Source organism: Camellia sinensis, chromosome 3 (assembly GCF_055761805.1).
Source record: "Camellia sinensis isolate YWXY chromosome 3, ASM5576180v1, whole genome shotgun sequence".
NCBI lineage: Eukaryota > Viridiplantae > Streptophyta > Magnoliopsida > Ericales > Theaceae > Camellia > Camellia sinensis.
Window position 1 is genome coordinate 173,525,249 of NC_138963.1, and position 22,752 is coordinate 173,548,000.

At 46.3% G+C, this 22,752-nt stretch overlaps 1 protein-coding gene across 1 annotated transcript; it reads right to left on the reverse strand.

The window, feature by feature from the left end:
• Positions 1 to 20,455: 20,455 nt before the first annotated feature.
• Positions 20,456 to 22,511, reverse strand: LOC145822031 (uncharacterized). Its single transcript, XM_082918604.1, has 4 exons — positions 22,047 to 22,511; positions 21,867 to 21,965; positions 21,278 to 21,658; positions 20,456 to 20,470 (listed from the first exon to the last, which is right to left on the reverse strand). The coding sequence occupies exons 1-4, from the start codon at positions 22,449 to 22,451 to the stop codon at positions 20,456 to 20,458; spliced, it is 900 nt and encodes a 299-aa protein (XP_082774730.1). The 5' UTR covers positions 22,452 to 22,511.
• Between the last annotated feature and the right edge of the window lie 241 nt (positions 22,512 to 22,752).

A 22,752-nucleotide genomic window follows, 5' to 3' on the forward strand; every position in this document is an offset into this window, starting at 1 on the left:
CTTTAAAAAATCATGTTCAGAGGTTTGGAGTTGAAGAAAATTGAAGAGGAGGGAAGAAACCAAGTTGGAGAAGAAGTTGGGCATGAATCGTTAAGAGAGAGTCGAGCAGCCCTCGCTAAATCAGGTCTATCCTTTTGTATACTTGGATTTCAGCTATGCAGCCACCACCGTTGGAAAGTGGACTTTTGGGGCTTTGTTTTTCACTCAAGAATCTCCTAAAGCCGAGTCCGGATGAAGGAGATATGGTTGGTTGAAGTTGGGCATCGATCCGGTTAGGACCGAAACTGAGCAGACTTCACTAAAAGAGGCATATCTTTTTGCACACTTTTAATTTTGATGTGATTCTGCCACCATTGGAAAAAATACTTTTGGGGCTTAATTTAAGGCTCAAGAATGACCTGCAAAGGAGTTCACATGAAGGAGATATGCCTGTTTGAAGTCGATGACAGGAACTAGTTTTTACTGTCGGCCACTGGTGGAGTGTGTCGGCCACAAATGGAGTTTGCCAGCCATAGGTCGGCCAGGAGTGACCCTTGTCGGCCACAATGGTGGCTGGTCAGCCACCAATGGTGGCCGGTCCGCCACAAGTGTCCAGAAAGCTCAGATTTTGCAGATATTTCTCCTCCAGCTGTTCTACACTGTGCCAGCTGTCCTATATTCAGATATTTTTGACCTGAAGCCATATTTTTCTATATATAGAGGCCATTCTCTATTGTTTTCAAGGTTGGAAAATTTGGGAGCCTCTCTCTCTAAAATCACTATCTCTGTCTATAATTCTCTCTCTTTTGATTTCTCTCTCTTGCCCTTTTGTGCATACAAGTAAAGATACACTTCTCCTTTGCTTAGACATCCTTGATCAAAGTTTCTTATCTTTGGGCTGAGATTCCTTGGGACCTTATTTGAGCTTTAGAAGGTGATTTTACCTTGATTTGGTTTCTTATTTGTGCCTAAAGTGTGTTGTGCTTCAAGAAGTATAAGACTCACCTTTTAAACTTGTTTTGCATAACTTGTTTCACCATCTTTTTATATTGTTTTTGGCCTGGTTTTTAACTAAAAAAACCTCTATTTTTCAATCCTAAAAATGGTGGTTTGAGCCTTTGTGAGTTAGGGGGTTGTCTCCTTTTTTGGCTCTTTGGCTTGTTAGGCTTTTTATGCCATTTCTTATTGCCTTTAAACCAAAATTTTTGGCCCTTTTAACCATTGAAAATCAGAGTTATTTCAATGGTAAAAATCAACTTTTGAAGTCCAAAATTAGAGGGGTTAGTCTTCCGTCCTTGTGTCTTGCTTCCATGCCTAGGTTACTTCACATGTTAGCTTAATTTTCTAGCTTAACTTAGCTTAATTCAAGCATGTTTTAGGCTCTGATTTGGAATGTTTTAGCTCTGTTTTGGGCTGCTTTGGTTATATGAGTCTTGTTTTGCATAGTTGTAGTGCAAATGACTTCACTAGTTTAATGGTTTAGGCCTTTAAACATGATTTGCTTGAGTTGGTTGCATGTTGTAATGTCTTTTTACATGTAATTCCAGCATATATAGCTCTGTCACATGCTCATTTGTTTCACTCTTTCATTGCTTTTGAGAGTTGCTCTTGAGTCTTGTTTGTGAGCCTAGATAGCTTAACATGTGAGCATGTTTTTCTAGCATTTTGTACCTTCATTTTAGCACCTTTTTGCTACTGTTTTGACTGGTTTTAGCTTTGTTTTGAGCTGGTTTGGTCCTTTGAGGCTTGTATTGTGTGGTTGTGGTGCAATCTCCTTCACTAGCTTAATGTTTTAGGCTTTTAAACATAAATTGCATGAGTTGCTTGCATGTTTTAGTGTCATTTTGCATCCCATTTTAGCACTGAAATCTCTGCCATCTCCCTCTTTTCTTCACTCTTTCATTTATTTTGAAAGTGACTTTGAACCCTTTGTTGGCTTGAGTGTGAAATTGAGACACCTGTGCTTAATGGTTTTAATCCTCTCTTGAGGGTTTCTACTAACCAACGGCATGAGGACTCTTTCATGCTCAAGGCACTTGTGGTTTAAGCCTACTTTTAATTAGAAGACTCTCACCTTGGACTTAATCAGTTAAAGGACTAATCGGTAATGTAAAATGAGTAAACAAAAGCGACAAAGTAAAAGAGGCTAGATAAGCATCTTTTGTGTTGCATTGCATGTGTTCGGATTGGACGTTTATCCGAACACGAGAAAAATGGGACGCTTCATACTCAAAGTGATGAAATGTGCCACTTTTCTTGGTCACTGTTACCCTTGATCATGCATGATACGGTGGTAGTTGTTTTGGTCTTGTTTGAGCACTCATTAAACTTGTACAAGCTTGGTTCTTTGGCCATCATGCATTGAAAATGCTTGGTTGATGGTTTAGGAACCAAGAGTTACACTCCTTTGAACTTGTGTAATGATAAGGAGGGTAACAATACACACACTTCTTGAGAATATACTGTTTTGCCTCTGTTTGCTCTCTGTTGCAGCAAAAAAGAGAAGTTCAGGAAAGCAATAGCCGACCGGCCACATGTATCAGCCGACTGGCCACTAGAAGTAGCCGACCGACCACCAATGGTAGCTGACAGCCACCATTGGTAGCCGACCGGCCAGAAATGAATTTTGCACCAGTGTGTTCCTGAGTTGGTGCAGAGGCATTCTGGGAGTTGGCACAATTTTCAGAGATCAAACGAGCGCAAACAGAGGCATCCAATGGCAAGGCGGTGGATTTTCGGGAGGAAGCCAACCGAGCATGCATGCCTTCCTCGCCCTCGAGGCTATTTACTTGCTTTGTTTAATTAATTAGTAGCAGCTAATTCATTCATTCAAGTGTTGTAATTATTTAATTAGCTTAGATAGTTAATTAGTTTAATTGCTTTAATTAGCTTAGCATAGCTAGTTATTCAATTTTGGTTTGTAATAATTAGTTAACTAGAATAGTTAATTAGTATTGTGTCGTAATAATTAGCTTAGCTTAGATTAACTTAGCTTATTTATTCGAACCCTCCTTCGAGAGGGCGTAATGTTGTAATAAGTGTGCGTGCGTGTGTGCATGTCTTCCAACCCCACGTCTTTCTCCCTTTTATTTAACCGCTTTCGATAGTTAGATTAGGGATCATATTTCAATTAACATACCTTATGCTCGCATGTTTACATCCATTTATTTGTCTTGCATACACTGAGGCTCGGCGCATCATTCAAACTGCATTGCAATTTCAATACTTATTTGAATACGTGTTTCAAAGCATGCTATCAAAGTGTTGCAAATCATATGCCATGTTAGTAGCAGAGCCTATTAATTGCATATTGCATGTGTTGCATTAAGCATCTTGTATAGTTAGGATCATGCATTTTTCTAACTAGCTTTTGTTTTGGCTCGGAGTACTTGGTAATATTTTACGCTTTAGCATGCTTGCATGAGTGTGATTGCCATGTTGCCATGTTTCGCATGTTTTCCATGAGGCTATGTGCTTATTTGTTAAACTGCATGAATGCCTGTGGATGAAGGCTTGGTTGTTTGAATCGGAATAATTCAACGAATGAGAGTTTTAAGCCCACTTGAGGGTGGCAGATTCAAACCATTTTCGAAAACAAACATGAGTTGAATTCGTTCCAATTCTTGCAATTTTAGTCTATATTTGCTTGTGTGTGCGTCACATAATAAAGTTAGCTAATAACCGGAATAAGAACACATGAGATTTATAAAACAACGTATCTGTAGACACCCCATTTTTGACCGACCTTAAGACTCAGACGTCACCGATTGAGCGCTTGGTGATGTTGCATAATGTGCTTGTTCAGAAGTTTCAGAGTCACGGCCGTGAGCCCTGCCTCCGGACTTCCGAACCCTCTTCTGTGCCTTGTCTCGGTTTGCGAACCAAACTCGGTTTTCTTTGTTTCTTTTCCTGAGGGAAAGGAGAGGTCCCGTAGACTATCTCTCAATGTCCGTAGGCTACATTTGGTGGCCGTAGGCCATTTTTCCCATTTCGGAGTCCGGTTTTCGGTTTTCGGAGCCGTCAGGCCGTGTGCCTCGGTTCGGGACCGCCTAACCATCTCCGTTTGCTCTAATTTTTGGCATACTCCTTATTTGCTCCCTTTTGAGGGATACTGGGGTCTGAGAAACCCACTTCGTGGCCGAATGCCACTTTCGGTGCTTAACAGCCCATTTTCGGGACCTCGAACTGCGCGTTTTGGTCCCCGAGCATTCGTTTTGCAACGGTTTTCGTTCATTTTTGGCAGGTACCTCGGTTTTATCACTAGGAAGGTCACTAAAGGGTGGGAGGCCAGCAATTGTTGTAGCAACCAGTTATACATCCTCCGACGCCCTCCGGCGCCCGTTTTTCACACTTCCGGGCTAATGTTGAACACCTTGGGCCCATTTTCTTGAACTTTGAACCATATATTTGTGATGTACACACATGGGAGGACGCTAAAAGTTGGTGGCCGGCCATTAATGTTACTTGACCCTTTTGACCCCCTCCTTCCGGGCTAATGTTGAACACCTTGGGCCCATTTTCTTAAACTTTGAACCACATATTTGTGATGTACACACATGAGAGGACCCTAAAAGTTGGTGGCCGGCCAGTAATTCCACCTGACCCTTTTAAACCCCTCTTTCCGAGCTAATGTTGAACCCCTTGGACCCACTTTCTTGGACTTTTAACTACAGGGTTGTGTTGTACACAGATAGGAGGACACCATCAGTTGGTGGCCGGCCACTAAATCTGATTGACCCTTTTGACCCCTAGCCGGCCGGCTAGGGGGTGTGGCCGGCCGGCCACCTGCAGCAAAAGTAACAAGCCGGCCGAGCTCCTTGCACTGTGCACTTTACAGCTGTGGAGCTTTATCCCCCAGAAAATATCTTTATCCGGGGGATATTTTGTGGGGGAAAGTTTGTCTCCTTTTCCCCCACCTTTACACCCCTTTTTTGGCCCTTATAACAAGCAAGCTATATCATATGTTGGGGTTAGAAAAATTGTTCTTCAAGCTTCCATACACAAAGCCATCTTTATCCCTCTCATTTCCTTGAAAACTTCCAAGTCCCTAATCACCATTTCTTCTACACCACCAAGCTCTACCACCACCACCTCATTTCCAGCAACAAGGAAGGTTTCTCAAAGGCTAAAGGAGCTGCAAATTGATCCAAGAAGCAACAAAAGCTTTAGTCTTCAAGGGTGAGTGACATTTCTCCTCTTTGACCCTTTTTCTTGATCCATTTGTAAGCCCCACATGCTTTTTGTTTCAAGCTCCGGCCCTAACTGAAAAAGGCCTTCTTTTGAGCTCATCTTCACTTTTCATTAAGGGCTCAACCCTGTTTGAGCCCTCCATGATGCACTTGCTTCATTGATCCTCTTATATGTCATAATCTTGCATGCTATTTTTGGCCCATGATTAATCTGTTTTTGAGCATGTTGTAAACTGATATTAGGCTTATTTTGAGCCCCTCTTCAACATTGAAGATGGGCTCAACACCATTTGGGACTTCCATGTTGTACTTACCTTTATACTCCTCTTTTCTTCCCCATTCTTGCATGCAATGGCAGCCTACCATGCTTTTGTTTTTGGCCATTTTACAGTTCTGCAAAAGTGCTTATTTTGGTCCATTCTTCATATTTCATTTAGGTCCTTTCATGGTTTGGGACCTCCATATGCCACTTCATGTTATATCTCTCTTTTATTCCCCATTCTTGCATGTTTAGTTAGCCTATCATGCTTTTGTTTTTGGCCATTTTACAGTTCTGGAAATAGTCCTATTTTGGCCCATTATACATGTTTTATTAAGGGTCTTTTGCTGTTTGGTGAATATTTTGCATACCTCATGTTATAGCCACTTTTGAACCTCATTTTGCATCACATTTCTATCATGTTTGTATACTGATTTTGGGGCTGCCATATACTGTAAATATTCATATTTTTGGTCCCTCTTCAGTGTTGTAGAAGGGAATTTTTCAGTTTGGATTTTTCTTATATCACTTGCTTCATTACCCCTCTTTTGGCCCCTATTCTTGCATGCCATTTTTGCCATACCTATGCTTGCTGTTTGGCCATGTTTATAACTGTGAAAGTGCCTTTTTTGGGACTTTCTAGCTTCTTTCTTTGCATTGCATGTCCATATTGTGCATGTTTGGCATAGCTATAGGCCACTTTGGGTGCCTAAATTCGCATTTCGGGACAATTCCATGCATTTGGTGTCATTTCGCCTCATTTCGGGACTGTTTTCCCCCATATCTTAGTGCTGAAATTCTATTAGAATGATTGCTATTCATTTCATGTCATTACATCGCATTCCATCATTGCCTCGGTTTGCGTGCCTGTGTGCACGCATTTCGAGGCACTCCATTTTTTTATCCGCCGGCGTCCTATGTGAGTGTGGCTGAGGCTCACTCATGTTGGTATAAGCCCATATCACATTTTCATGTCATTCGCATTGTGTATGCCATCGCCTCGGTTTGCGTGGCCGTGTGCACGCATTTCGAGGCACTTCATTTTCATTCATCGGCATCCTATGTGAGTGTGGCTGAGGCTCACTCATGTTGGTATAAGCCCACATCATCATTTCATGTCATTGCATCGCATTCTGTCATTGCCTCTGTTTGCGTGCCCGTGTGCACGCATTTCGAGGCACTTCATTTTTATTCATCGGCATCCTATGTGAGTGTGGCTGAGGCTCACTCATGTTGATATAAGCCCACATCATCATTTCATGTCATTGCATCGCATTCTGTCATTGCCTCGGTTTGCGTGCCCGTGTGCACGCATTTCGAGGCACTTCATTTTCATTCATCGGCATCCTATGTGAGTGTGGCTGAGGCTCACTCATGTTGGTATAAGCCCACATCATCATTTCATGTCATTGCATCGCATTCTGTCATTGCCTCGGTTTGCGTGCCCATATGCACGCATTTCGAGGCACCTCATTTTTCTTTCGCCGGCATCCTATGTGAGTGTGGCTGAGGCTCACTCATGTTGGTATAAGCCCATATCATCATTTCATGTCATTGCATCGCATTCTGTCATTGCCTCGGTTTGCGTGCCCGTGTGCACGCATTTCGAGGCACCTCTTTTTTCATTCACCGGCATCCTATATGAGTGTGGCTGAGGCTCACTCATGTTGGTATAAGTCCATATCATGTTTTTATGTCATTACATCACATTCCGCCATTGCCTCGGTTTGCGTGCCCCGTGTGCACGCATTTCGAGGCACTTTATTTTCATCCGCCGGCATCCTATGTGAGTGTGGCTGAGGCTCACTCATGTTGGTATAAGCCCATATCATGTTTTCATGTCATTCGCATTGTGTATGCCATCGCCTCGGTTTGCGTCCCCGTGTGCACGCATTTCGAGGCACTTCATTTTCAGCCATCGGCATCCTATGTGAGTGTGGCTGAGGCTCACTCATGTTGGTATAAGCCCATATCACATTTTTTTATGTCATTACATCACATTCCGCCATTGCCTCGGTTTGCGTGCCCGTGTGCACGCATTTCGAGGCACTTTATTTTTCAGCCACCGGCTTCTTATGTGAGTGTGGCTGAGGCTCTCTCATGTTAGTATAAGTCCATATTACTTTTTCCATGCCATTTTAGACACTTGCATTGCATATACCGTCGCCTCGGTTTGCGCCCCCGTGTGCACGCACTTCGAGGCATCTCATTTTCATAGCATAGTGCATACTAGGTTGTATCTTAGATTGCATTCTGTCATTTTCTCGATTTGCGTGCCCGTGTGCACGCACTTCGAGGCATCTCATTTTCATAGCATAGTGCATACTAGGTTGTATCTTAGATTGCATTCTGTCATTTTCTCGGTTTGCGTGTCCGTGTGCACGCACTTCGAGGCATCTCATTTTCATAGCATAGTGCATACTAGGTTGTATCTTAGATTGTATTCTGTCATTTTTTCGATTTGCGTGCCCGTGTGCACGCACTTCGAGGCATCTCATTTTCATAGCATAGTGCTTACTAGGTTGTATCTTAGATTGCATTCTGTCATTTTCTCGGTTTGCGTGCCCGTGTGCACGCACTTCGAGGCATCTCACTTTCATAGCATGGTGTATGTTAGGATTGTATCTTAGTCGCATTTCATGCATATCATGCATATTGCATCATGTTCGGAATAGGAGTTAGCCCGGGCACGGGAAACGAGGTGCGTTTCGTACTTCGAGTGACGGAACGTGTCTCAATTCCCCAGTCACCGACACTCCGGATTATCCATGATGGAGTTAGGTTTTAGCTGTAGTTTCATGTGCATTCATCCTATATTGAGTTGTGCATTTCGACTCCTCGGCCATCATGCCTCGGTATGCGTGATTGGTGGCATGAGGATCGAGACATGCATACATTTGTGAAAATACATTGCTATGCCCCTTTCCTGCTCTCTGTTGCAGCAAAATCAGGAATCAGCAACTTTCCGGGACTTGGCACGCTTTTCAAGAATAACAGGTGTAAACAGAGGCTAATTGGGGCATTCCGGTGGATTTCCGCGCAAGACAACCCGGACATGCATCATCCATCAGAAGCAAGGCAGTCCCTGGCTTGCATGCCAGTTTTATTTATTTTCTTAGTTAATTTGTTAATTAATTAGGATTTTGTAATATTTTGGACTGTAATATTCTTTTATTCGGGACTGTATATTTATTCGGACCCTCTGCGCGAGGGCACAACTGTAATAAGTGTGCGTGAGTGTGATGTATGTCTTCCAACCCCACGTCTTTCTCCCTTTTATTTATCCGCTTATGATGGTTAGATTAGGGCATATTTAAATTAGCATACAGTATGACAGCATGTTTGCATTCATTCATCTGTATTGCATGCACCGGGCTCGGCGCATCATACTAACTGCATTGTACTTTCAATCTCAAAGTTGAATACATGATAGTTGTAACATTTCATATGCCGTCTTAGAATAGCCGAGCCTGCTATAATTGCATTTTGCATGTGTTGCATTAGGCATTTCTGTATAGTTAGGATCATGCATGATTTCTAATGAATTCCTATTTTGGCTTGGAGTACTCGGTAAGCTTTATGCTTTAGCATCCTTGCATGCGTGTGAGTGACTGCCATGAATAGCATGCTTACCATGAGGCTATGTGCTTATCTGATATAACTGCCTGAATGCCTGTGGGTGAAGGTTGGGTTACTTAAATTGGAATAAATCATCAAATGTTTTAAAGCCTACCTGCGGGTAGCAAACCATTTTAAAAAACAAGCATGAAATGTTTCGTTCCAATTCAGGCGACCCGGTCTATATTTGTATGTTGTGCGCATCACATAGTAACCTAGGCTAATAAACCGGAATAAGAACTCACAATGTTTTCAAAAATTGATATCATGGTTAGTAGAGGCCGGTCTATGACCGGGCGAGCGGGGGTGCTCACGAAGTGACCTTCCCCAATCGTACCCAAGTTCCCGAGCCGAGGCAACTTTGGTGATGACGGACACGTGGCCTTTTGGCACCGAGTCAGGGTTTCCTAAATTTCCCAAAATAAAATATTTAGGTGGCGACTCTGTATCTGGCAAAGCAGTCCATGTTTGGCACTTCTTTCAAAAATCTGTTTTTCTTAAAACGATTTGCCGAATTTGGACTCTTTGGTTCAGACTTAGAACCGTGACTAACAAAAGTCGAGTCCGAGCTGTGGCGAGGTCCCCCGCGGGCTTGTTACAGTTTCTGGCGACTCTGCTGGGGATTTAGAGAACTTGACTCGAACTCATGATATCTGTTTTTGACTACACTTGTGTGTTTCTTTGCATTGCATTTGCATTGGTGCGCCTAGGACACCGTGTTTGCCATCTGCTATTCCTGAACGGTTTTCCGGAGGCTTGTCTTGTCAAGGCATGACCATAAGGCTGACCGGTTGTGGGCTCTGCCAGTATGGGAACACAAACCCCGGTTTTACCGGGGCACCCTCTTTGACCATCCGACCTAGTGCATATTCGGATCCATAGTGACCATTCCAAATTAGGACAGGTTGCTTACCCGTTTATAGGTTGTTTGAAACCGCTGCGTGCGTAGTGAAACCCTAGCCCCTAACAAAATAGGACAGGAAAACCCTCCCCCAACATAGGGGTGTTTTGGCCCTCACTTGTCTGTTATGTGCTTTAGAGTGCGTCTCTACAGGAATGCATGTATCAGTATATGAGTTTGGGTATCAAGCCTGCGGGCATCAGTTCAGTATTGACAGCATCAAGCCTGCGGGCATCAGTTCAGTATTGACAGTATCAGGCCTGCGGGCATCAGATTAGTATATGAGTTTGGGTATCAAGCCTGCGGGCATCAGTTCAGTATTGTCAGCATCAGGCCTGCGGGCATCAGTTCAGTATTATGGGTATCAGGCCTGCGGGCATCAGCCAGTATTTGAGAATCAGCTATCTGCGGATATCAGATCCTGTTTTAGGGGACAGTGATACAGGGATAATAATCAGTGTTTGAGGACAGTGTGTTTTCAGCTTATCAACTGTGTGTTATTATGCCCGACTGTGTGTCATGCATTTTATTTTAAGCTGTTATGCTGTCCGTTTATCTGTTTATTTATTTCCATTTCGCTTTATTTATCTTTTACTAGGTCAGTTTTAGCACAATTGCTTCCAACCCAGCAGGCATTCCCCAAGCACTTTGGACACGAGGTCGTCGACTCCATCGATCTGAGGATCTAATCGACGGACAGCCAGTGTTCCATTCTCTACCCCCTATTACTAGAAGGAAGCAGAAAAAGCGCAGTGTATCTGAACAGAGATCACCAGAACAGTGGTTTCCCCCATCAGTGGACAGTCGGATTGAGATCCCCATTGAGACAGATCTGCCAGTAGTTCAGACAAATCAAAACAGTATGACGGCACCAACAGGAGTTGAGGAAATGATGCGCCAAATGCAGGAAACCATGCGGGCCATGCAGCAGGATGCTGTTCGCCGAGATGAACTCGCTAAGCAGCAGGCCGAAATTATGACCCAGCAGGCTGAGCTGATTACCAGACTGCAACAACAGAATACAGCATCTGCTTCACAACAAATTCCTCCTCCGGCAAGGGCTCCATTACCTGAGCAGACACCTGTTGTTCAGAACGCTCCTCCAAACACCCAGAATACTGTGCCGACTATCCAAAATCTGCAAGAGGACACAAATCTTCCAACGGGGCCAGCTCCGCCCCCGCTTCCACCACAACTGTCCAAGGTCCATACACCCAATCACCCGGACTCTCCCTTCGAGGTCGAGGTTGATCATACAGCTCTGAAATTGGGCAAACTGGAGAAGCTATTCAAGAAATCCCAAGGGGTCAAGGCTATGCCGGATATCGAAGATGGATATACCGAGGAGGCCGTAATACTCCCCGATAGGTTCAAAATGCCACAAATCGACCGCTTTGACGGGACCGGCGACCCCATGGTCCATATCCGACTGTTTGCAGACATCTTGCGGCCAATGGGCCTAACACGACCACAGAAGCTTTCATTATTCGGCCGAACCCTGTCGGGTGTGGCCTCCCATTGGTACGCAAAGTTACAAGATGAAGTGAAGAAGAATTGGGATGAAATGGCTGAGGCATTTGTCGCGCAATATTCATACAACACTCAGATCGAGATCACAACCCGTGATCTCGAAACGACAAGGCAAGAGCCCAAGGAAACTTTCTCAGACTTTGTGATCCGATGGAGGGCAAAAGCGTCAATGATGACTTTAAGGCCCACTGACAAAGATCAAATCCGGATGATTGTGCGCAATCTCCACCCAAAGTTGATGCAGAGAATGATTGTAGTCCCCTTCCCTACTTTCGCAGATTTACATGAGATGGGGGTGCAAATCGAAGACGCAATGAAACAAGGTCTGTTTGACCACGACAGGGAACAACCGAGGAGGACCTTTAACCGTAACAACAATGCGGGCCCGAGTGGCGCTGCAAATACGAGAGTCTCGGAAGTTAGTATGGTCACCACCACTCCCCCTCCTCCTCTAAGGCCCATGGCTGCCACACCCTTCTCCGGCGCGTCCGGAAGCAACACACAAACCAACAGATTCCAACCGCGAGGCCAAAGAACCTTTACCCCACTATATATGCCCCTGACCAAAGTTCTGGGAATATTGATCAGAAAAAATCATTTAAAACCCCTGGAGCCAAAGCCATTACCGAATCCACTCCCCTCCTCTTATGACCCAGCAAAGTACTGCGCATATCACCAACAACACGATCACGACACCGACCGTTGTTACAGATTGCGTCATGAGATCCAAGATCTTATTGACAAACAGGTGATCGCGCCTCCTGATAAACCCAATGTCACAACCAACCCTCTCCCGCCACATAACCAACCTCCCCCTCCCAAAAGAATTAATTTTATCCAGATTGGGGTCGCATCTTACGATCCTAGCATCTATATTACGCCCACCCACCTACCCAAGCCGGAGGTGCTCCTTCCCGATTGCACTGACTTCTTGTGCATGGTGGACATCTCTAAAACCCAACCAGAACCGATGGTGGTAACCGTCGAAGATAGGGCAGGGCAGATTTTGGGAGAGAATGAGATTGTTGAATCTGGGACTGGACAGAATTTTGCTGGGGGAGCCTATGATCCAAGCAAGTACATCCTATCAACGAGCCGAATTGGGCTAGGTATAGAATTGCCAGAGACAGGAGAGTTATGCATGATCCAGGGGGATGGATCTGGGCTATGGGCAGATGATCTGACAGCCGTAGAGGAGGACTTTGCCAACCTGCAATTTCTCGATGACCAGGAACTGGGGGATGCGTCAATCAATTGGTACGATTATGAGGGATCAGCGGAGGCCACTGGATGGCTCGAGGATCAACCAGATGCAGTGGGGGAAGCCCAACCAGAACAGAGCCCGGCAGGGGCGGAAGTATCAGTTGTGGCCGGAATGGCCGAAAGTCAAGTTGTATCGCCGGAGAGCGCCGGTGCTAAGAATTCCGCTCGAGACATGGGCATTATGGATACGAAAAATGTTGAACAAACAGCTGTACTGATGCAGCTGGAACGAGAAAAGTTCGAGGAGGCTGAGAGAATTAGGAAAGCTAAAGGCCCTGAGGGGACTGAAAGTGCTGCGTGCACGAAGATAGAGAATGCTACGAGCATGTTGACAGGGAATACTGCGAGTACAACTAAACCGGAGCCAGACAGGTGTCTGTTGGCTGCCGATGGAATGTGGTGGGAAGACGATGACTTATGTCTTGCCCACACGGATGAAGACTGGGGGAATAATCAACCGGATGACACTTGGTACCTCGATGAGGTTGACCACATGACGAGAAGTGGGCGGTATTTCAAACCCCCACACCTGGACCAACCCCGAGGCATCCGGGAAGGATAGAGAAGCGGAGAAACAGAAGGAGAAGCAGATTGAAGATGAAGCTGTGTTGAAACAGTTAAAAAAGATACAAGCAGACATCTCCATCTGGGGACTGCTAATGGCATCACGAGTACACAGAGAAGCTGTCCTATCTGCTATGGACAAGTCCAAACTCTCCATAGACACCACGCTTGAACAGCTGGTTGGGCTGGTTTTTCTGGGAGGAGGTTCCCCGGCATCAACCTTTTCGGACAAGGAGCTACCGCCTGAGGGCACAAGTCATAACAAACCTCTCTATATTTCTGTGGAATGTAGAGATAAGTGGATACCGGTGGTACTTGTTGATACCGGGTCTGCAATTAATGTCTGCCTGACCAGAACGGCATATGCGATCGGGTTAAAACCCGCGGACTTCGTCCCAACTACCCAAGTGATCAGAGCATACGACAATACCAGCAGAGAAGTGATGGGGACTGTTAAAATTCAAACCAAGGTTGGTCCAGGACAACACAGTATCGAATTTCATATCTTGGACATTCCCGCAACCTTTAACCTACTTTTGGGGCGACCGTGGTTGCACCAGGTCAAAGCAGTCTCTTCCACTCTACATCAGATGCTAAAGTACCCCCACGGGAAAGAGGTAGCGATCGTTTTCGGGAATTCATCAATCCATCCGCCGCCGGAAGTGTCTACACCTGTCTTGGAGATTGAGCACGGCACGGAGGATGTGTTTTTATCGGGGTTCACTTTGGCCGAGGCTCAAGTGGTGCAGAATGTCATGGCTGTGAATGAGGGCATGTATGTTAGTGCACAATCTATCTACCTCATGAACAAGCTAAAACATACCCCTGGGATGGGATTAGGGAGAAGCGGCCGGAAGGGCATCTCAGTGTTGGCCGAAGTGCCACACAACCCTCACGCCTTTGGACTGGGTTATCTGCCCACCAAAGAGGACTGGGTGAGAAAAGGAAAAGAAATGGCCGGAAGGGCCAGGGCAAAGAAGGCCGGGAAGCCATTTGAGTTAATGCATAGGCCCATCTGGGGTACCCTAAACGGACGCTTCGTCCGGGAGGGGGAAGATTTTCCATTCTGCGGCTTCCCGGAGCCATGGCTAAACGCGGAGGGGACGCGCGTGCCTGGTTTTGAAATCTTCTTCGACATACAATTATCTGGGGATGACGTTGCCGAAGCGCAGACAGACCCACCAACTGAGGTTGAGCAATGTGAAGCAGTGGATCCTGAGGGCACAGAGCTTGAAATGGGGATAGCACTGGCGAGTCTACTATCAGATCCTCCGATCGGCCAAGAGTGCTTGGGGGATAACTCTTCGGTTTCTGTGATTGGAGATGAAATAGCTGCGGGCTTTCTAGCGCCGATCTTGGATGCATCTATCTCACCTTCTCTCATCTGGCAATATGAAGAAGGCTTTTTATCTAGCAGCTCCGGGTCAGGTAGTGAGCCGGAATCTGATTCTACCGAATCTTATGCGTCGGAATCAGATTCCAGCTCGACTGAGTCTGAGTCCGGTATTCCTGGGGGTGATAACCCGGATGCCACAGTCCTGTCTAGGTCGTCATTTTCATTTTCTTTTGAGTCTGTTGTAACAGAGGAATCTGACGGCTTGGAAATATTTAATGAGAATGATGTGGATGTGGTTTCTGAGTATTTTTCTGTGCCTTTGATTTATTGCTTAAATCAGGATTTTCAAAATTTTGACGAAAACAACGAGGGAGAAATTCCCCCAGTTTTGCAACGATTAATTGATCAAGAGCAGGAAAGATTTGTTAAACCTTTAATGGATGAAATCACTACTGTGAATGTTGGTACTGAGAAGGACCCGCGGCTGGTCCAGATCGGGCCCACGTTGTCTTCAGAGGAGCGCGAGCGCTTAGTCGCTTTATTAAAAGATTTCAAAGATGTTTTCGCGTGGTCCTACGAAGACATGCCTGGAATCGATCCTGAGATTGTACAGCACCGGATCCCTCTTGATCCTGAGGCCCGCCCTGTCAAACAGAAACTCAGAAGGATTCGCCCGGACTGGGCTCTCAAAATTAAGGAAGAGGTCACCAAGCAAATTGACGCAGGGTTCCTGCTGGTATCTGAATATCCAACTTGGTTGGCCAACATTGTTCCGGTGCCAAAGAAGGACGGCAGAATTCGGGTCTGTGTAGACTTCAGAGATTTGAACAGGGCCAGTCCGAAGGACGACTTCCCCTTGCCGCACATCGATGAATTGGTGGATTTCACGGCGGGACACGCCTTGCTTTCGTTTATGGATGGTTTCTCAGGCTATAATCAGATAGTAATGGCACCCGAAGACCGGGAGAAGACTGCGTTCACTACCCCGTGGGGTACATATTGTTATAGAGTGATGCCATTCGGGTTGAAAAATGCTGGAGCTACGTATCAACGGGCAACAACTACAATATTGCATGATATGATCCATAAAGAGGTCGAAGTGTATGTGGATGACATGATTGTCAAGTCCAAAGAAAGAGAGGGCCACTACACCGCCTTACAAAAATTCTTTCAAAGGATCAAAGAGTTTCGGCTGCGACTGAATCCCCAGAAATGCACGTTTGGTGTTACAGCAGGGAAGATGCTAGGGTTTCTGATTACACAAAGGGGCATCGAGGTCGACCCTTCCAAAATCAAGGCCATCTTAGAAATGCCACCACCAAGGACTGAAAAGGAGGTGCGAGGCTTTCTGGGTAAAGTGCAATTCATAAGACGGTTTATTTCTAAATTAACCTTGACTTGTGAACCACTTTTTGGTCTCCTGAAGAAACGAAAGAAATTCCAATGGGACGGCCGATGTCAAGCAGCTTTTGAGCAGATCAAAGAGTATCTACAGAACCCACCCGTGTTGTCACCACCAGAGCCGGGGAGACCGTAGATATTGTACCTTTCGGTAACTGAGACTACCATGGGCTGCATGCTCGCGCAGGAGTCAGAAGACAAAGTGGAAAGAGCCATCTACTATCTGAGCAAAAAGATGCTGGATTACGAGACCCGCTATACACCGCTGGAGAAGGCTTGTTTGGCCTTGGTATGGGCAACCAGGAAGCTGCGGCACTACCTGTTAGCTCACTCTGTAATGTTGGTTTCGCGTTTGGATCCCATCAAATATCTTTTCGAGAAACCAGCACTTACGGGTAGGCTAGCTCGTTGGCTGCTGTTGCTCTCCGAATTTGATTTGAAGTATGTAACGCGCAAGTCAGTAAAAGGGAGAGCGGTAGCGGAGTTCCTTGCCGACCACCCGGTTGAGGGGGATGAAGCGGTTGAGTATCTATTCCCAGATGAAGCCATTTTGCACGTCGAAGATGAAACTTGGACGATGTACTTTGACGGAGCGTCAAACCAGTATGGGTATGGGATAGGGGTGTTGCTGATAGCGCCTGATGATTCCCGTATCCCTTTAGCATTCAAGCTCCGGTTCAAAGTTTCCAACAATGAAGCAGAGTATGAGGCATGTATTGCTGGCCTGGAAGTAGCCCTGGAACTAGGGGCAAGACGGTTGGACGTCATTGGGGACTCGAACCTTGTTGTGTCTCAAGCAAAAGGAGATTGGAAAGTCAAGGAGGAAAGGATGATAATTTACCACCAAACCTTGGATCTGCTAATTCCTCGGTTTGAGAAGCTAAATTTCACCCACCTTGTAAGAGAGAACAACAGGTTTGCAGATTCATTAGCAACTCTATCTTCTATGATAGACATCCCGTCCGGAGTCCGGATGCGTCCAGTCATTATTGATCAAAAGTTTGCGCCAGCATACGAGTCGATTTCCGCCATAGATGAGGTTCAAGACGGCAACCCCTGGTATTACGACATCTGGAACTTCTTGGAAAAGGAGACATATCCACTAGGGGCAAATGTCAAAGATAAGAGGGCCATCAGAAGAATGGCTGCTCAGTTCATTATCTGCGGGGGAAAGCTGTACAAAAGGGGTCATCTGGGAATGCATAAGCTCTGTGTAGAAGCTGAAGAGTCGAAACGCCTGATGGAAGCCATCCATGGGGGGGAGTGCGGTGCACACATGAATGGAGTAATGCTGGCCAGAAAGATCCTCAGACAGGGCTACTACTGGTCAACCATGGAGGAGGATTGTATTAGTTTTGTTCGGCGATGCCACAAGTGTCAAATCCATGCAAATCGCATGAACATCCCGCCGTCAAAACTGTACAACATGACTTCGCCATGGCCTTTTTCAGTCTGGGGAATTGATGTGATCGGAGCTGTTACCCCGAAGGGGTCAAACGGGCATGAGTTTATCCTAGTAGCGATAGATTATTTCACAAAGTGGGTCGAGGCCCAATCATACGCGGTGTTGAAGGCGTCGCACGTCGCAAAGTTCATCAGAAACAACATCATCTGTCGCTACAGGGTGCCAAACGAGATAATTTCAGATAATGGTTCCCATTTCAAGAAAGAAGTGATAGACTTGTTGGAGAAATACAATGTGGCTTTCCATAAGTCATCTACATACCGGCCGCAGACCAACGGAGCGGTTGAGGCCACCAACAAGAATATCAAGCATATACTGCAGAAGATGGTGGGAACCTATCGGGATTGGCCAGACAAGCTGCCATTTGCTCTGTGGGGCTACAGGACTTCAATCAGGACTTCTACTGGAGCAACTCCATATTCATTGGTCTATGGAATGGAGGCTGTTCTACCCATCGAGATTGAGGTTCCGTCGTTACGAGTATTGGCTGAATTCCAGATAGCCGAAGCAGATTGGCAGCAAAGCAGATTCGAAGAACTCATGCTCTTTGATGAAAGAAGACTGAAAGCACTGTACCACATCCAAGGCTATCAACGCAGAATTGCCCGGGCTTTCAACAAGAAGGTTAAGTCCAGGAATCTGAAAGAAGGAGATTTGGGGCTCAAAGACAACCGAGCTCCCATCCACGACCCAAGGGGCAAGTTCAAACCCAATTGGACTGGTCCTTACATTATCAAAGCTATCTGGTCAGGTGGGGCTGTGGTTCTGATGGATCTAGATGGCTTGGAGTTCTCACAACCGATCAATATGGACAAGTTGAAGAAATACTATCCTTGAGAGGCTCGCTAGGCCGAAAACCCGAAAGGGCGACCTAGGCAAAAGTCAGAGCACAAAAAATTAGAAAATATAAAAACTGAGCTCGCAAGGTTGAAAACCCGCAAAGGGCGGCCTTGGCAAAAGTTAGAGCGCAAAAGGAGAGTGAAAATACTCGAGTGAACCTGAGCCTGAACTACGTAAGGCTTGATTCCCATCGTTGGGATACGTAGGCAACTTCACCTCGAAGTTCAGCCATAAACTTTTCCCCGATCAACTCTGTCCATTTCGATCATCTCAGTCATCTTTATCCATCAGCATTTATCGCGATCTCCGGTACAGTGCTGTTCAAACTAGGGGCAACTTTCCGTTGCCGCGACGGTGCAAAGTTACTCAGACTAGGGGCAACTTTCCGTTGCTTTGCAGTGCCGCATTGTTCTTCAGACTAGGGGCAACTTTCCAGTTGTAGGGATCTGGGGTTGTGCATCTCAGTGACAGATCTTCGGCGTGTCCATTTCTGATCCACATCGAAAATAGTTTTGAAAAGTTTTAATAAAAGTTGACTTTGTTCAAATCAATCTTTTTACGACTAAGACCATTTTTGGACCAAAAGCGGAAAATTTTCAGTACCACAACTTTCAATTTCATTGATTTCAAAACTGAGTTCTCCTGCTCTTGCATTATAATCGAGGTTGCTTTTTAGTACATTCATAAAGAAAACTTGAAAATGCTAAATAAGCAATAAATTTGGGGCATAGTTGAATCAAGTATCTCTGCGTCCCCTCCTAGAGCTGGACGAAGCATCTGATGCCAAGCTAGGCCCAACCTGTGCCTCCTCATTGAGCCAATCCAAGCACTCATCGGACAAAGTGCAACTGAAAGTGGGAGCAGGGGCCAGGAGCTCTCTAGTCCTCCATGCTGTGGCATATCGGGCAAGCTGTGCACCCCGGACCGGGAAAGCGGCTGGGTACTCAATCCCCTCCGGTGGGCAGGTCTGATCACGACCAAACTGACGCAGGAACCGGAACGGAAAATAGAATACGCAGTGGGTTAGACCAATCAATTGGATCCTAATCAGCCGGGACATACCATAGCTCATTGCCGGGAGGTTGAGCCAAGGGCAACGCCAAGCAATGCCGTCTGTGGACAAATTGCACATCCAATCGAACCACCACCTTTCGTCAAGAGCATTGACTAGGCGCTGCCGAAAGAAGTAGCCTCGAGCTGAATAGGCCGGGCAAGAGTCCACAACCTGCAACTTGTCCATTAACCATACCTAGGGGAGGGATGGAAAATGAGAGAATAAAGAACAGAGAGATGTACGATGAGAGAAAAAGTAAGACAAGGGTTTTGTGAGAAAAACCGAGCCTGAGGGTTGAGTGATGTGAGCAAATATATATGTGAGATCGGGTGGGAAACATTACCTGCAACAGCAGTGGACTCCCGGCAAACCTAGTTGCCTCCCGGCGATAGACAGAATCTAAGCCCATCAGTGTCTCGGCCAAGGTCATGGCAATACAGCTCTTTCCTTCTCTCAAGCCTTGGGCGACTTCAATCAGGCGAATGCTAGCCCCGCCGAAGCCCGAGGAAAGCAGAAAGTGAGACAACAAACATAAGCAGAGGGCGTGTTGCCGGAAACCCTGCCAATAATGGTTGCTGCGGTCACCGGCATCGGAAAAACGATGAATCAAGCCGAGGATGTCCAGTTCCCCACTGCAGATCAGAGATCGAGCGTCATGCGCCGTGAGCCCACACATCCGCCCTAAAGCCTGAGCATGGCCAAAACGGAGCTGGGGCAAGATCACTTCAGAGCATTCAGACTCCATCAAAACCTGAAAATCTTCGAAAGTGGGACACATCTCTTGGCCGCCAAAGCTAAAAACGTGCGTCACTGGATTCCAGAACCTTGCCGCGGCATGGAGAAAAGGGAGCTGTAGCGGAGTACGACTCAGCGTGAATAGTGCATTCAAGCCGAAACCCCGGAAGTTCAGCTTTTCCGAGCCATCCAAAGAAGAGATCCAAGATATGAGATTTTCTGCGAGAAACGCCTCCATCTTTGTCTAAAACTAAGATGAAATGAATGTTCCCGAAGTTGAGGCTTTTATAGAAGGAAAAACACTATTCACGGGGACACGTGTCAAAAACCAGGAGGCTGCAGGAATAGCTGGCCGGCCGGCCACCTTTTCTAGCTGGCCAGCCATTTACTTTTTACAAAAATGGCCGGCCAGCTGTCTCTCTCCACAAAATTGGCCGGCCGGCTCCCAAAGATGGCCGGCAATGCTGCAGTGTATCCTCTTGGCCCTGTTTTACCCTTCGAGGGAGAGTTCCAAGCATTTCCATGCAACGGGAGAGTCAAAGGCCTTCATCTCCCTCCGTTTCGGATGCGTTCCGGTGCCCAGATCATCAGAAGTACACTCTGTTGTTGCTGAGTTTTGTTTATTGAGTTGTTTTGATTATCGAGTTGTTGTTTTGCTTATCGAGTTGTTTGTCGAGCGGACGTGTTTCGTGTTTTTGAGCCATTGTTCTCTGTTTAAACAATCTTTGTTAAAGTCTTGTTCATTTGCGTTGTCAACGTTGTTGCATTTTTCTTATCGAGTTGTAAACTTCCTAAGGTCCTGCTATATCTTAGTAAGTTGAGTTGCTTAGTTTGTTGCGTCGGTTCACTACCTGACTTGGTGATTACACAATGCGCATTCCCATTCAATTTCATTCTTGTGCAAAATAAATGATGCGATACGATGCTAAAAGTTTAAAATACAAACACCTTTTCAAAAGCTATTTCATTTCATCATGCTTTACAACAAACAAAGGTACAAGTTTTACAAAAAATAAAACTGCCTAACAATGTGCAAAGTGCTACAAACTACTAGCAAAAAGAAAAATAAAGCAGGAAATAGCAACATCAATGTCCTCGGGAGCGGGAACGAGAAGCACTCCTCATCCTCTTCTGCGGGACAACCTCCGCACCATCATCATCATCTGAGTCAAAGCTGTCATCCTCAAGATCCCCCTCAGCCTCACCTCTGTTCCCCGAACCAAAACCGGAGCCCCCCTCCTCAGCAGATGTCTCTGACTGACGATCGGTAGCCTCCTCCTCCTCCTCAGCGTCCTCCTCCTCCTCATCAGGCTCCACCTCTACAACGTGAACCTTGCGTCTGCGGACAGGCCCTCCTCGAGCTCCTCGAAAAGGCCTAGATGGCCCGGCTCCTCGGGAAGGCCGAGATGACCCCGCCCCCTGAAAAGGCCCGGGTGACCCAACTCCCTGAAAAGGCCCAGATGGCCCAGCTCCCCAAGGAGGCCCAGGTGGCCTGGCCTGCGGCTGACCGGACCATGAAGGCATCTGAAAACAAAGAGTTCAATTCAAATACATCAGTCCAAATATATACATCAGATGCAGATACAAGCAAAGGCTACGTAAAGTGGGTGCATGTAAATGCAGTGTCCAAGTGGGGTGTGTGTCAAATGTGCTCTACACAAGTAGTCTATCGATGCAGTAGAAATCAGCATGTCATTAGAAGTATGATAAATGCCAGAAAACTGAAGGGTACCTGAATGCCCGCGACAGACAACTGTGCCTCCCTACGCAGGACCATGCCCTTGAGTGTGGCCACCAGTCCAACCACCTCCTCCATGTACCCTCGCGGTGGCTGCAAAAATGAGTTCATAATCATCAGTGAACAAAAAATGTCTAAACATCTGAATGATGAATGAAAAACAGTGGAGCATACCAGCGGTGAGTCAGGATCAATGGCGTATCGATCACTGGGCATCGGAGGCTCTAGTGGGATCGGGGTCGGAGAGATAGCCCCATACTGCCACGCCATCAACTCAGTCGGCATATCTGGCCATCCAGGATGAGGATAAGTCGACGGAACCGGAGGAACCGGTCTACTCCCACCTCTGGATGTACCAGCCCTGCTAGTAGAAGGGGCGTCTGCAGCCCGAGCCTGAGCCTGGCCCGAGGATGACATACCGGCAGGCCTCATCATCGGGATACGAGCTCCCGTCAATGGAGGCATCAAATATATGTGACGGTAAGTGGCGTAGTCCCCCTCCTCAATATATAATAAAGCATCACTACCCAGCATGGCGCCGACTACCTCCGAGTAAGAGAGCCTGTCAGCAGTCCGCATACTGACTGGGGGTACTGCGGGAGGATCCTAAGAAAGATACCCCCATACCTGGCCCAGAAAGCGTTCCCCCAGAAACCATGCCCTGCCAACCGGCCCTTCGAGCAGGACCCTATACTGGAAGATGTCCGACCCTCCGGTATACTGAAGTCGGAGACCATCACCCAGGGATACCCAGGGCTGCCATGTGATCTGCGGATGATAAATGCATAAACCAATCAGAAATTGAGAATATGCAGAGCAAATCAAAGATGAAAATGAAAGGAACTGAAAGTTCTGAGGTACCTCTGAATGTCGCACAGTG

Coding starts and splice junctions, on each gene's coding strand:
- LOC145822031 (XM_082918604.1), bottom strand. CDS start 22,451: ATGCGGACTGCTGACAGGCTCTCTTACTCGGAGGTAGTCGGCGCCATG. Junction 21,966..22,046: donor TTGATCCTGACTCACCGCTG/GTATGCTCCACT, acceptor TCATTTTTGCAG/CCACCGCGAGGGTACATGGA. Junction 21,659..21,866: donor TGTCTGTCGCGGGCATTCAG/GTACCCTTCAGT, acceptor CTTTGTTTTCAG/ATGCCTTCATGGTCCGGTCA.